The sequence below is a fragment of the Chrysoperla carnea genome, chromosome 2 (genome assembly GCF_905475395.1).
Source record: "Chrysoperla carnea chromosome 2, inChrCarn1.1, whole genome shotgun sequence".
Taxonomy (NCBI): Eukaryota; Metazoa; Arthropoda; class Insecta; order Neuroptera; family Chrysopidae; genus Chrysoperla; species Chrysoperla carnea.
Window position 1 is genome coordinate 2344935 of NC_058338.1, and position 16385 is coordinate 2361319.

General features: G+C 28.8%; 1 protein-coding gene across 2 annotated transcripts in view; it reads left to right on the forward strand.

Moving 5' to 3' along the window:
* Positions 1–697: 697 nt before the first annotated feature.
* LOC123293242 (homeobox protein Nkx-2.4) overlaps positions 698–16385 on the forward strand; it is a 51880-nt gene continuing 36192 nt past the window's right edge. Inside the window, exons 1-3 of one of the 2 annotated variants that reach the window (XM_044873993.1) lie at positions 698–1229; positions 3413–3675; positions 14899–15059. In XM_044873993.1, the coding sequence (XP_044729928.1) occupies positions 931–1229; positions 3413–3675; positions 14899–15059 (723 nt within the window). In that variant the 5' untranslated portion in view covers positions 698–930. The remainder of the gene's footprint in view (positions 1230–3412; positions 3676–14898; positions 15060–16385) is intronic. The other variant, XM_044873992.1, reaches the window with a different exon arrangement.

Sequence of the window (16385 nt, forward strand, 5' to 3'; positions counted from 1 at the left end):
ATATTTGAATAAAGATAGATTTATACGTTTTCCTAGATAATCCATCCTTGTGTAGTTGAGATGGATAGTGAATAAAGATAGATTTATATGAATTGATATATTTTTTATCCTTTTTTTTGTGTGTATTGAGTGTGGTATGTTATATTATGTGTATAGAATTGAACATGTTCTCCAGTAACAATATTTGTTTCGATGACAAGTGGCATGTACCTACTTTTATAGTACGTACTCCAGAAGTAAACTTATACTCCGTGTGATGAGAGTTAAGCGCTCTTATAATCCAGAAAGAGTAGAAAAGGAGAGTTCTTCTTTACTTACCGTACTTCAAAATCAGAGTGTAGAAGTACAGTATACCACTTTTAAGCACACTTTAATTCTTGTTGTTGTCGATAAACCGCTCAAACTCGTGAATGTTATTTGATTTATTTATATAGAGAACTTATTATTATTATTATTATTATTATTATTAAAACTAAGGTGGTAGTTCGAAACGTTTTTTTTTTTTTTTAACCTGAATGGTATTCGTTTAAATTGATATTGACCGACGGACTGACCGCGTAATTGATTTATTTTTTTGTTTGTTTTTGTTTTTGAGAGTGGTGTGCGATTATGGAGTGAGAGAAACTTTGAGGTGGTTTTCGGTCGTTTTTTTTGTTTTTTGATATATAATTTTTTTTATTTTTTGGACTCTAAATGTCCGGGTTATCGGGTTTATCTGGTGTTAGTGTCTCATCGACATCAAGCGGTAACGCGAATGATAACAGTGCAAATAATAATGTTGGTGATAATAGTGCGTTTGATCCAAGCGGAGTGACTACCGTCGTCTCAAGTGCAAATGATAATCGAACTACAAATGATTTACATCAGCAAGTACATGTACATCATAATTCCGGTTTAATTTTACCGGAATTAAGTGGCGTTGAATTGGCAATGAGTTTAAGCCCAAAGAATACACATCATCATTCACATTCGTTAAATCATCATTTGAATCATCAATTAGCAAATCATCATCATCATTCATTGAATCATCATCAAAGTTCAGCACTTGGACATCATCATTTAAATCATTTAAATCATTTGCATGCAGCACAAAGTGCTGCGGCTGCTATGCACACAACGCCATTTAGTGTTACGGATATTTTGTCACCAATTGAAGAGAGTTATCGTAAATTAGAATTAGCTGCAGCGTCTGCTGCCTCAACCGTACAGAATCCACCATCACCGTACAGGTATTTATTTAAAACAGATACTTCCTATAGTTTTTTAATGTGATTTTTTAAACATCCTGTATAAAGACTTAATTAATTAAGGAAGTTGATTCAACTACATATTTCAAAAAATCAATACTTTCCAAGTTTTCGAGAAATTTGCAGTTTTTTGAAGAAAGTAAATCATACACTTTTTAAAGTACTTTAAAAAACCATAAAAATGAAAATGAGTTTCAAGCTATTTCCACGAAAATTAACGGCGTAACAATGAAAACAAAGTTTCTCGTACCGTTCTTTTTATGTTTTATTGAGCACAAAAAATGATGAATTTACCACGGGAACTAAAATTGATTAATGTTTGCCATTTTCCAATTTAAGTTATTTAGGTACTGGCAACATGCTCAAAAAGTTCTGGCAGTTATGGATATATATTATTTGAAATATTGCAATTTTATTGCAATATTTTTTTTTGGAAAAATACAAAAACATGTCTTTATCGTTAAATAACTTGACAAAAAGTAAATTTACAAAAAAAGTTTAGAAGGTAAAATATTTTGCTGAAAAAAAGCTTTTCTCTTAAACTTTTTTCTGTAACTTAATTATTTTTTGAGTTATTTAACGCTAAGACAATTTATTTGTATTTTTCGAAAAAAATTTTGGCATTTCAATTGCAATATTTCAAAAAAAGGAGTATCCGAAACTGCCAGAACTTTTTGAGTATGTTGCCAGTGCCTAAATAAAGTAAATTGGAAAGCGGGAAGCATTAGTTTTAGTTCCCGTGGTAAATTCATCAGTTTTTGTCCTGAATAAAACTTAAAAAGATCGGTCCAAGAAGCTTTGTTTTGTTTTCATTACAACTCTGTCAATTTTTATGAAAATGATTTGAAACTTTTTTAATTTTCATGGGTTTAAAAAAGTGTACGATATACCTGTGTAAAAAAAGCCAAATTTTTCAGTAATTTGACGTTAAATACTCTGATATTCAATAGCTAATAACTCGGAAAGTATTGACTTTTCGAAATATGATTCAATGAAAACTTTTGCTTAGAAGTTTTTCCTATATAGGTTTCCGCTGTCAATGCAGTCGTGAGATTGAGAAAATTGAAATAATGATAAGTTTAAAAACAATTTTTAAAGAATATAATGCGTTATTTATTGAAATATAAACTAAAAGGTACAAAATAACTTTTAAATGCTATTATACCTACGTAAAATAAAAATGTGATAAAACTTTCTCAACTTATTCTTGAGCGAATTAATTTTTAAAATTAGGGTAATTATGAGAATGTAAATAGGCGCTTGCATTGAATCTATTTTTTAATTTATATTTCCAAAAATTTTTGTTAAAGCTTTCTGATTTCATACCGAAATTCATCTCAATTTGTTACTTTTGTTTAAGATTTAAAAAAATACTCGAATTATCTCCGACGCGCTCATTATTTTTCAGAAAATATCCATTTTAAGGATGTCCTGAATCAATTTTGTCAAAAGACAAAGTTTTTTTGGTTTAATATAAGATTTTTTGTTATACTATAAAAAAAGGTACTTTACTTGGTTCAAGAAAATATCCATAAGCAGTCTTATTTACTTGAATTAAGAATTGAGAAATATATTTACTTGCTATAAGAACATGTGCTTATTTCAATACAATAATTTTCTTTTTACGGCGTCTCAAACATAGATTATGTGAAAATATGCCCGATATCAAAGGAACTTTTATGATTTCCCTGTAAAAATGTACAAAATCCAATAAAAATTGGAAAACTAATGTGTTTTGTGTTGTTATATTGAACTCAAAAATTTCGATCCTGCAAGTTAACAGGGCATATTTTTGAGACCAAGTTCTTTGAATTGCTTTAATAGCCAAATTAGATCCTAGAAGGTAAGAGATAGAAGAAAATTTTAAATTAGAAAAGTTGATCCTCATAAAAGAACTAACAATTTTTGTTTAATCTAAATTGATTTCGGAGAATCTTAATTGACTTAGAGAACTAGATCCAAATTGATGTCAGAATATGTCCTCCATCAAACTTTGTAACTTTTGTTAAGTCTTCTGTAAGTTATTTTATGATTGGTTAACTACAAAACAAGTTATTAACCATAATAAGTCAAAATGGGGGACAGCTTGTAGAAATATTTATTTTAAGGCCCCCATAAAAAAAATTTAAGTACAAATAAAATAATTTTTCATATTTTCTCTTAAGCAGATCGACGTCTAGTGGTAGTTCAATCAATTCACCGGTTGCATCGTCCGTGGGTGTGCCAGGCAGTACAGGACCCGGCGGTGTTGGAAATAACGGTTCAACAGGCGGTGCAAGCAGTATGGCCGCGTATGCGACGGCTGGACAATTTGCCGCTGCGGCACAAGCACAATATTGTAGTCCGGCGGATAATATCACATTGGGACCACATTATTCAACGCCCCATGGATGGTATCAAAGTACAGCGGCGGATCCACGATTTGCTAGTAAGTGTTTTGTTTTGTGTGTGTGTTTGTGGAAAATTTTGTTTTTTAAGCCTAGACTAATTAATTGTGTCAAACAAAAATTGTTGGTTTCAAAGGCACACTTCTTGTACAAGTTTTCATTGCGTTTTCCCGTGTATAAAAATACCCGAGACTTTCAAATTTTGAGGGCGGATTTTATTGAAGAACTTGAAAAAATTGGTCGAAAATTAAGAGTAAAAATGTTTCGATATATATATGATAGTTTTTGAAATATTTTTACCTAAAGATTTAGGGAAAATGATTTTTAGATATAGATTCATTTCACCACTTTTATGGAAAAACGAGTTTCGCTTGTTATAATTTTCTTTATTTCTTTATAGGAAAAATATTTGTCATACTTTTAACTAATTAATATTAATTTTCTAAATTAATCTTTTTGAAATTAGCCTTGTTGACATAATAAAACGTAAATTTAAAAAAATTTACGCGCTTATAAAGCACATTTATGAGAATTTTAAGATAATCCTCAGAAAACTAGATATTTTGAGAACGTTTTTAAGAAAATACACGTTTTATTCATGACGAATTTACAGAAAAATAGTTTTTTTTGTTAAATTAATGGAATTTTTCATGTAATTTATGGTGGAAGCGACGGGAAATTTAGTTGTATATTATTATTCGATATGTTATTTATATTTCCCGTTGCTTCCACCATTAAATTTGATATCTTTACGCGACGAAACATATGGTTAGTATTTAATTTCGCTTGATTATAGATTTTATCCTGCAAAATTATTTAGACGTACGGTCGACTTATAGTAATTCAAGGAATATTTGTTAGAAAATAGTTCAATTTTTCAGAGAACTTTAAAAATTAATTCTTTTTTCCCAAATGATAATTCTCTATAAATAAAAATAGTTTTTCTTAGTGTTTTCGACTTCTGTGACAGGAGTTTTTTCGCAAAGATATATTTAATATATTATTTATAGTTAAATTAAAACAAAGGCAATTTGATATAGATGTGAAATATTTTCTTGATAAGAATTCCTTTATATTGGTTTATTTCTGTTGGTTTTCTAAGTATGTTATGTGGGAACACACATATACTTACTTAGAAAATGTATAGGAGTGCCTTCATGTGTGATCTTTTACCTTGGTATGTGTGGTTCGAATTCGGTATCTTTTGAAATTTTATCTTAAATGGTTTTCCGTCAAGATATTTACTGGTTTGTTGTTTTATAACTTGAACTTTTTTTCAACCCAATTTTTTCTTAAAATTCTAGAAAATTTGTTGGCTTTTACAAGAATTTTATCGAAATTTTTAATAAGTGGAAAAAATATTCTTAATTTTTAAATAGTTGAGTATATGTTTCTTTTTTTATTTATGGTAGAAGCGACGGGAAGTTTAATTACATATTAATATTCGATATGTGATTTTAATTTCCCGTTTCTTCCACCATTTAATTCGATTTCAAACCAATCTAAGCGAATAAAAGCCAGAAGTATAAGTCATTTAATTTTCATGTGTGCAAAAGTAAATTTTAGACTACAAAGATTCCCTTAAAAAAATTTAGATAATTTATAAAGAGAGAGAGAATAATATGGGATTGGTATGGGATTTTTGAGAATAATATGGGATAGAATAACAAATTTTCGGATAATATAAATTCCGTGTGATATAGTTTGCTTGTTAACTAATAAACATAACTTAAAATGACTTCAATATCAATCGATTCACAGAAGTATATATGTGTGTTTCATCCCAGAACGTTGGTCGGTATTAAAATTAATACCAATTATTATGCAATTGGTAAACTCTAGCGGGATTAGAAAAGTAATTAGGTCTGTTTTGTCTTAACAACAAGTTTATCTTTTTATATAAATTTACAAATAGAAACTTATTATTTTCTCGAAAAAATTGATTTGGAAGCGGGTATGAATTTTGGTTATTTATTTTGTTATTGAAATTAAGTATGTCTGGCTTAAGTGAGAGCGGTTAGTGCGTTTACTAGGGTCCATTCTCGAAAATACTTGTTTTTTATTTTTATTTTGAAGATCAACGCCAATTTTTTAGTTTTTTCAGGTACGGAACCTTAAATTTGCACTTTTAACATAGCTAAAAACACTCTTCATTTAAATTATCGAACAAGAGGGATGAAATGCGAAAAAAAAGCCAGATTGAAATGGTTATATCTCGGTCAAAGGTTCAAAGGAAATTTAATCTACTCTTGATTCGTATTCGACAAATTTGTCGAGAGTTATTGTTGAATAATTTTCAATAATATCGTTTTCGGCAATATCAATTTCGTTTACATCGTCACCAATTAATCCACATGCCATTCTTTACAATAAATTGAATAACTAATTTGCAATTTTTATTAACATTTCGAGTTGAACGTATTCCAAAATGATATCGATACCACTAATAAATTAGTTATTCTATTTGTAATACCTGTCAGTGTACATTACATATACATTATATTTATTAAATATAGCATCAAATTACATATCCTGACTGACTCTGACTGACTGATATACGTGATTTTATTATACTTAAATGGATAATTATTAGTTTAATTGTGTATATACTATATTTATATTTTAAAACTTACAAAGTTCTAAAGTGATACTGTGATATTGATACTTATGATATACAGAGTGGCTCATTTAAATCTATAATGGCTAATGGCTCGTTCAGAAGAAATACGACTTAAAATTATGTCATTATAGCATTTAATCGAGAAAAAAAAACACACGCTGACTACAGAAAAACGTTTTAATCAAAATTTGTTAAGGGCAATAGAAGACATTCGATTGTATCCATGACTTTGACTTGCGTATTTTTTTTGGATTAAAAGCAATAATGACATATTTTTAAGTCGTATTTCCTGCGAAAGCTAACATTTTTAGAAAAAAATATTTTGAATAACAATTATTAGTTTTTAACCGACTACAAACAAAAAAGGAGGAAGTTATCAATTCGACTGTATTTTTTTTTTTTTTTGATGTTTGACCTCAGAACTTTTGACTGGGTGAACCGATTTTGACAATTCTTTATCTATTTGAAAGCTAGTGCTTCCCGTGTGGTCTCATTTCATTTTGGTCCAGTTCTGACAACGTCATCCATAAGAAAACCATAAAAGTCTTAAATTTGCATTACGTATGCACGACAAGAGGACGAATAACTCTATATCACGTCAACCGATTTCGATGATTCGTTTTTTTAGTGAAAAATTAGTTAGTGTACTTCATATTCACCAAAAATCGGAAAATAAAAACAACTTTTAACAAAAAGAAAACCGACTTCAAAAGAAAAACTTTTCCAAAAGAAATTAATATGCACTAAAAAGTATAAAAATAACGATAATATAATGTAGTTAAAATTATTGTTATTTTTGGAGTCGGTGTCCGTCAAGCTAATGTAGCAAACTGTTCTGTCAGAGTTGTTTCTTTGGCTTCATGAAGAAACCCAAAGAACTAGGTTCAATCTGATGTCAGAACGTGATGTCTACTAACAACTCTGCAACTATTGTTTAAGTTATGTTTTGATTGGTTTATTATAAAATGAAATATTTGGGTGATGATAAAATACTTGTTACACCCTGTATATGGTGTAACAAGTATTGATATAATTTTAAAGTCTATGACTAATGTTATTTAATACATTTAAATATCTATGTATAAAATAAACTATTGAATAAACTACCTATTAGCTAAGGCACCTTCTCTGACGAAGTGAATGACTTTGATTGTAGGTATATGGTACACTTTAAAGTGTGATCAAAAAGTGTCCAATTACCAAAAAAAATGCAATTAAATACATTAGGTATTAAACGTTATAGATATCTACTAAAAGTTCTTATATTACATGCTTCTTGAATCCTAACACTTCATATTAAATTTGTTTGGGGCGCTTAAAAAAAAAATCTCTATCAGTTTTGCTTTTTAGGATATTTTATAATAACTTTACCTTTGCCATGTATCTCTAGCACCCCACGCTTTTTATTAAAATTATTTATTTCTTAATCACTCTAATTTTCTTTTTTTGAACTCATTTTCTACTTTTTAATTCAGATACTTACACAAAAACGTTTTTGTTTAGTTTAATTTGATGACGTAATATGGGTATCACTATAAGAAATAACACAAATAACTTTGACAGATATATTCATAGACATCTGATTATAATAAATATAAATACTTATTATTTATGTATATATTAGACCCAGCTGTCTACACAGAACTAATTGATGGTCTATGACTCATACCGATATGAAATCACAGCAGGGCTTAACCGCGTTTTAGGTCACGTGATATAGAGTTTAAAAATTACGATTTTTAATTTTAATATTATAAAAGAAAAATGTGCTTTTATGACTCGAAATCAGAATATTTAAGTTTATTTTTACATAAATTTTAACTTTTTTCAAATTTCATGATTTATTTCTGACTAACTATAATACCCTATTAATATTCTGGAATGTTATCTGCGCTTCCCCCTGGTGATTTAGAAAATTGCCTGAAAAATAAAGAACTAAAAAAAAGATCTTTATTGATAAATTTTTAATACGGAGACGCAAATTTTTTAAACTGTCTCCGAGCACAAAATTTGTTAATCCATCTCTGACGATAGAATTGATTTGACTCTTTTCTCGCCTTTACAACTTTTCCAAATTTGTAGCAGAAGGTGTTTAGAGAGTAAACTAACAACCAGTAAAGAATGAAAATAGTTTTTAATATAAAATACAGTTTTCTCTTCTATTAATAAATAAATAAATAAATAAATGTAATAATATATGACATATTATTGACAGACTTTAACAATATTAAACAAAACAAAATAATATATAAAACTAAACAGTTGTAGGTAGGTATGTGTGTGAGTTTGAGTTTGAGTTTGAGTTAGAGTTGGTAACTGTATTTACAAAGCACTTCAAAACTTACTAAATATCAGCAACAACATACATACATCAGAAACATACAAGTCCATCATATATTATTATTATGTATTTTATATTATATATTAGTATATATTTATTGGGTGATTCATTTTATATGAAGTAGTCATCGATTTTGTTAGGATTGTATATGTTTCAGATTCGTGTATAATAAATAATCGAATTAATCTACGAAACGAATGATAAAATTGCTAACAGGAAAAAAAATTACGTTGTTATAGAAGAAAACATGAAGGTTATAAAGAAGGAGAACGATCGCTACGTGTTAAAGCATTAGCGCGTCTGTCCCTGAAAATTTGTAGAATTTATAGTTCATTTTTCAGCCACCAGCCGCGCTGTCATCAAGAAGTAGTATCTGCGAAGTTAGCTGTTTATGAGTACAAGTAGATGAAGTTAGTTGCATAATGTACAAATTGATAGATCATTTCAAATTAGCGCACAACAGCCCGCTTTTATTGATACTACTTAGCGGTCGCAGCGCCTCACTTATTTTATCCATATTTCGGGGACAATATTTTCTATAGCGATCGTTCTCTTTCTTATAACCTTCATGGAAGAAAACAAGCGAAAAAAACATAGCATTTATTGTTTACGGCTAATCAATGGCTAAGTTAACCGTAAAATAAAACTGTTTTCGTGTGATTAAAAATCAACCTTGTATATTTTTGGAGTTTACTCCTTAAGTCCAAATAAAACGCGTGGTATGAAAAAAAAAATTAACGATGAGTAAAATCTAGTGATCAAAATGAGTAAAATCTATCGTTTGTACCTTTCACTTTTTAGTAATGTGTGTGCATAACTTCAAACTTGTATACGCTGTCAACAAAGCATCTATTGTTTGAAACTGACAATAATCTGACCGGCACAGCATACTATACAACACTTAAAGGAGTAAACTCCAGGCATGCGTCGAAGCTAACACATTCAAGTTTTACTTGCTGCTTTTCCAATAAAAAAAATGAAATTGACCTTGGTTTCACTTTAAAATAATAATGCCTGAATCGTTTAAAATGAATCATTCAGTATGTGTATAATAAATACAGTATTATGAAAAAATTTATGTGTGAGGATGCCAATTCCATTTTCTTAGTACCATGAAATTGTATACGATTAGGGATTGAATTGATTTATGTTTTATAAAAACTAAAAAGTACTGTTGTTCTGAAACCTAGCATCGAAAAATTATAAAAAGAAGAAGTGTAAGTGCTAAAATAAGGGTTTAATCTTGACGTGCAATTGTTATAATAAAGTTATTCCTTATATAAAAATAAACAACTTTTGTTTGAAACATTGCTAAAATAAGGGATTACTCTTGACGTACAATTGTTATAATAAAGTTATTCCTTATATAAAAATAAACAACTTTTGCTTGAAACATTTTTTATTTTTTATTTAAGTGCAAATTAGGATACAATTTTGGTATCCATTTTCTCCAAAACTATAAAAGATAAGGAGTTGTAAATTTGCAAATAATTTCAAATAGTGGTATTGTGAAACATTTTCGAAAAAATTCTAGAAGATAATTTTTGCAAAACTGCAACGAGTAGCATAAAAATTGATCTAGAAATTGCACAACAAAAGGGAATATTAAAATCCTGTCTCTAATTTTACATACTTCTCTTTATACAAATAGAGTTCTATCAAAACTAAGTGGCACTGAACAAGAGAGAGTATAGATACGAATGCACATACATATACATCATACACTCTCTCTTGCTCGGTGCCACTTTGTTTTGATGAACTCTACCTCAATTTCATTTCATTCTCTTTCATGGCTTGTTGTTGATGGACATGGTCGAACAATGAAGGAAGGTATTCTTCATCAGTTAGTTAAAGACACTCCTTTAGTTTTTGTGTATAATATTTTTGCCGTCTTCTTCAGAACCAGCTTCTGTATGTATGCATGTACAATGTACATACATCTAATGTAGATAGATATATCTACTTTTATTTACTGTCTAAAAATACAGCAATGTTTAGCAACTTTTATTTTAACAAATATTACTTACATTGCCATTATTTTCTTACATAGTGACCAAGCAACCTACACAATATTAACTGGATATTATTTTATTATGGTGCGTGGGTACACTAGTTTTGCATTATAAAATCCATAAGCCAATAATAAAGTGAAATATTATACTAACTATTTCTCACATGTTTGATCGCCTAAAAAGATCAAATTTAATGGTGGAAGCAACGGGAAATATAAATAACATACTGAGTAATGATATACAACTAAATTTCCCGTCGCTTCCACCATAAATTACATAAAAATTCTACAAAAATCGAAAAACTAGTTTTCAGGAAGTTCGCACATGAAATGAATAGCATTTTTATGCTATTTCTTCTTAAGCTATTTGCTCTAAATCTTTGGGCATCAATATTTCCAAAAACTATGGTATATATCGCAAAATTTTACTCACAATTTTCATCTAATTTTCACAAGTTCTCTAATACAATCCACCTTTTCTACTTAGAATTCTATCTATTTTGTTTGGATTCTACCATTAAGAGATATAATTACCTACGATTTAGAGTATAATATCTATTAAATACATAATTATATCAAAAGAATTATAGAAAAGAATGGCAACATCTGTTGCCATTAATATTAGTAAAAGTTAATTTTTGCAATATTTCAAAATTTGTAAATGCAATCGAAAATAATAAAATAGAAATTGCATTAAATTATAAATTTTTATTATTTATAATAAATTATGAAGTGTTTTCACATGTTATTATTAAATATTATATAAAAACTATATTTAACTTCAGAATACTGTTTTACAGAGTGTCACTAAAAAGTAATTACAACGCTTTATCACATGTAGCTTAACTAAAAATAAGTCGGTTTAGCTAAACATGCTCTAGTAAAAGTGGCTTAGTTTTATCTTGAAATTGCAATTTTGAAATCGTTTTTTAAACCATGTATATATGAAATATACAATATAGTATATTAAGTTTAGTCCCAAGTTTGTAACGCTTAAAAATAATGAAGCTAGGAAAATAATTTTGTCATAGCTGTTCACTAAATCACCTAATTAGTCCATTTCCGGCTGTCCGTCCGTACGTCCCTCTGTGGACACGATAACTCAAAAACGAAAAAAGATATCGAGCTGAAATTTTTACAGCGTACTCAGGACGTAAAAAGTGAGGTCAAGTTCGTAAATGAGCATCATAGGTCAATTGGGTCTTGGTTCCGTAGGACCCATCTTGTAAACCGTTAGAGATAGAACAAAAGAAACATTTTTTCGTAAACATCACTGTTTACCCGTGAGGGCGCCAATTTGGCGGAAATTTTATAATATGTACTATACTTGATTAACAGTTATGCATGTGTCACATGTTTGTATGTGTAATATGATAAAGAAATCAACACTGACTATGCATGGTATTTCAACAATTAACTCAGTCAATTGTTTGTTTTCACTTGTTCTATCATAACTTTAGTACGGATAAAATGGTCTACATTTCTAAACGACCATTAATATTCCTACCGAACTTTTTTAATTTGTAGACACTCTATAAATTCAATGTCATAAGTGAATAACAAAATTGTTAATATTTTTGAAAGCAGAGATTTTTATAAAGAATAACTTTTTTTCGTAAACCTTATAATCAAAGAGTTTACCATATGTAACCATATTAAGTAGACACCCTATACACACATATATATAGATGAATAATAAATATTTGTATTAGAAATTCTCATGTGTGTCCATTACATTACACACACATATAGATAGTTAAATTTTACAAAGGGTGCAGGAGGATGAATTGTATACTTTAGCTTTAGTTTAGTTTAGTTTACAATTCGAATTCGTTCCAAAATATTAAATAAACAAATGAATGTATCGTTCATTTCATATTAACCCTCCATAACATCGAAATATATCTATCTATCTAGAACTGTTGTTACTGTTAACTGTGTGTGTGTATAAACACTAAATCGAAAACATGAAAATACCGTTTTCACAATTCGATTCAGTTCAATTATATTTATTTATTTGTATTTATACAGGATGTGTTCTATAATGACTGTACTCGAACAAGGTATCAATTAGTATCCATCTATACTATTACAATTCGAAAAATTCCTTTTGTATATAAAAAAGTCTTGTTGTTGTAGTCTTATCAGTCATAATATTTTGTGGGCCATATTTGTTTGCTTGGAGGGCAGTCAAATACAATATTTATAATTTTAGAAAGACCCGAGCCCGGACCTTCTTATCAAACCACACGTATAGGGCTATTATATAAAATCATTGACACTCAATGATGACCAATGAAACCTCACTCAATTGTAATTAAACAGAAACTTTTCTTTCATTCAGTGTCGACACGTTTTGATATGAAAATGAACCTACTACTTATAATAGAATAATTGTAACTGTTTTAACTATTTTTCTTTTTAAATATTTCAAATTCACAAGTTATAAAATAATGCACTCACTTGGTTATATCACTGAAAACTAAAATCCAACGTTAAAATCCATATTTGTGTCTAGGTGAACTGCCTTTTTGTATGCGATAGTTTTTATACAAAATATGAATGTTTTTTTTTTTTAAATGTGGGCTATCATAGGACCCGGGTAATTATTGGTCACATTGCCATGAGTGTGGAACTCGATTTTATAGAAAATAAAGTACAGCTCTTTTTAGTTTATCAAATATCAAATATGTATCTATACATTTATGTGTCTGTCAATTCTCGTTGCGGTCGCAATTTAAGTCGGATTTGAATAAAATTTGATACCAAGAAAGTTTTTGGTATTTGAAAGGTCAAGTTTATTAATAAGAAAAATTGGCCGATAAACAAAGGATGGAAGGTGCGCAAAGTACAAAGTTTTGAGCATAAAAGTACTCCTGTGAAAATTCTTGAAAAACTAAAAATTCAATATCATTCGATTTTAAGTGTTATTTTTCAATCTCTGATGGAATTCGCTTAGCTAACGTAACTCTTGTCCAACGTTTATTTTTTTTTTTTTGAAATGATGTTGCCAAAATGTATTCTCAGGACCCAACACCTATTATTTTCTTGGGAATATTCTAAAAGAAATACAATTAATTGTTCGATATGTGCGTCCAGTACAATCTAAAGGATTATAGTGGATATAAGATATACGAACAAAGCCTTGAATCAATGCAGTATCGAATCGATGTCGATATCGATATTGATATTATATATTTATTTACATAAACTAATGGAACAGAAGACGACATTGTTATATATTTTTATTTTCTAACAGTAAGTAAAAATTCTAATAACATATCCTGGATGCTGTCTGTCATGTTTTTGATATGTTAGTGTTTCCTTTATTATATCCTTTATAAGGTTTTATAATCCTTTATTACAATTACAAGATAAATATTAGGATATTTTTCAAAACAAAATCATAATATTTTTCTTTAGTGACACATGAAATATATCTATTCTTGTTGATAATATGAGTACTAGAGGTAACCCGCTCGCTTGACTACAGGCAATTACAACTTTACTATAAAAAAAAAACTTTAAACAAAAAGAAAACCGACTTCAAAAGAAAAACTTTCCCTTAACAAATTAGTATACACTAAAAAGTAAAAAAATAACGATAATATAATGTAGTTAAAATTACTGATATTTTTGGAGTCGGTGTCAGTCAAGCTAATGTAGCAAAGTGTTCTGTCAGAGTTGTTTCCTTGGCAACGGCTCCAAAAATAACAATAATTGTAACTACATTATATTATCGTTATTTTTTTACTTTTTAATGCATATTAATTTATTTTGTGGAAAGTTTTTCTTTTGAAGGTTTTCTTTTTGTTTAAAGTTTGTAATTTTTTAGTGAACCTTAAGTGCACTAACTAATTTATCATTAAAAAAATAATCATCGAAATCGGTTGGCGTGATATTAAGTTATTCGCCCTCTTGTCATGCATACCTAATGAAAATTTAAGACTTTTATGATTTTCTCATGGATACCGTTCTCAGAAGTAGACCAAAATGAAATGGGACCTCACGGAAAGCACTAGCTTTCAAATATATAAAAAATCATCAAAATCGGTTCACCTTGTCAAAAGTTCTGAGGTAACAAAAAAAAAGTCGGTTTAAAACAAAGATAAACGTGTTATAGCCTAGACTTTCCGTACCCACACTTCTCACTCTGTTTTGTTTATAATTTCAAAAGGTTTACTCCAATAAACGATCAGAAAAAAAGGCAAAATCTCTAAATTTTGACCTATAGCACCGATGATTTTCGGAAAACTTTTGACATTGTATATATTAATTCGTAATTTGTATAGTTTCCAGATTAATGGGTAGTACAGCCGCTTCAGCAAATATGGGTCATCATGGTTTAAATAATATGGCTGGACTTGGTGCATGCGCTGTACCTGATTCAAAACCTATGCAGTTTCCATTGGCACAGCGAAGAAAACGACGAGTTTTATTCACTCAAGCACAAGTAAGTATAGAAATTAATTTTTTCAGGTGATTTTACTCATTTTCCAAAGGCAATCGAATATAGAAAATTTAAAGGAAATTTAATTTACTTTCTTTTGTTTGAAGCAATGCCTATACCTATTTCTCCCCAAAAAAAGATGCAAAAATACCACAAAACATCGAAATTTTATATCGATGGGAAATTTGATTATCTACAAAAAGTTTTATATGTATAAAATTTATCAAAATTTTGATATTTTTTAATAGGGCTCTGCGGTTTTTCCTTCTTTAATAACCTATTGAATGATTCCTGCAATAAAAACCTGAGAACGCCTTAGTTCCTTTCTATAGTACATCAATATAGCTTAATATGCATATAATTTTTAATCATGGGAAAATTTTCTTACTAATTTATTACTTTAAGCTATTTTTTTATATAAACTTAGTTAGTTAGGCAAATCAATTATAAAAAATAATAAAAAGTTTGTATGCTTTTCACTTAAAAATTATTAATATTATTTATTTATTTAAATAATTAATTTTATTGATAATCAATCAATAACTTTTAAGAGATTATTGAATTTTTATTAAAAAATTAAATAAATTATGGAGTGAGATTAAAAGTATATTTTACGCTTTCATTCAAAACTATTTTTCATGCCGAAAGAGAGCAATTTGAGTAAGGAAATTTTTCATAGCCAGTGACAACTATAGCTTTTTTGTAGTTAAACTGGTCGCCCTATTAGCTCAGTTGGTTAAGGCGTAACCAATGCCGCCCGCGGTATGCTTAGGGTAGCGGGTTTGATTCCCGCCGTCGCAACAAAATAGTTATGATGGGCTGGTGTAGTGCATGGTATATGCATGAAAGAGGTGCACTCAGCCTCTGAAATTGAGAAGCTGATAAATGAAATTATCAGCGGGAAGGTGGTAAAACACATATACGGTATCACAAAGGTTCTCTATAGCCTAAGTGTGACCTTCGTGGACACACGTAAGCTAGATTATCTTTTCGAGTACTTAAAGTGTCTATGCTTCTAACTCCAGTTTTGAGTTAAATTCTGAATTATGTGCTCGGGTAAATATAACAATATTTTCATGTAATATTTTTGACTAAATTTAATATACCCCTGATAAATTACACACACACAGGGTATAAAAAATAAAGCTGTTGGCTTTTTGTATATTTTCTTAAAATATTTCTATTTACTTTTCTTGTTAATTAAAAAGGTAGATACGTGTACAAACGTATACAGACTTCACTAATTAATTTTTATATTTTTTTAATTACATTAAAAAAAATATAAATAAATAATTATAATTATTATTAATTAAAAATTATTATTAAAAA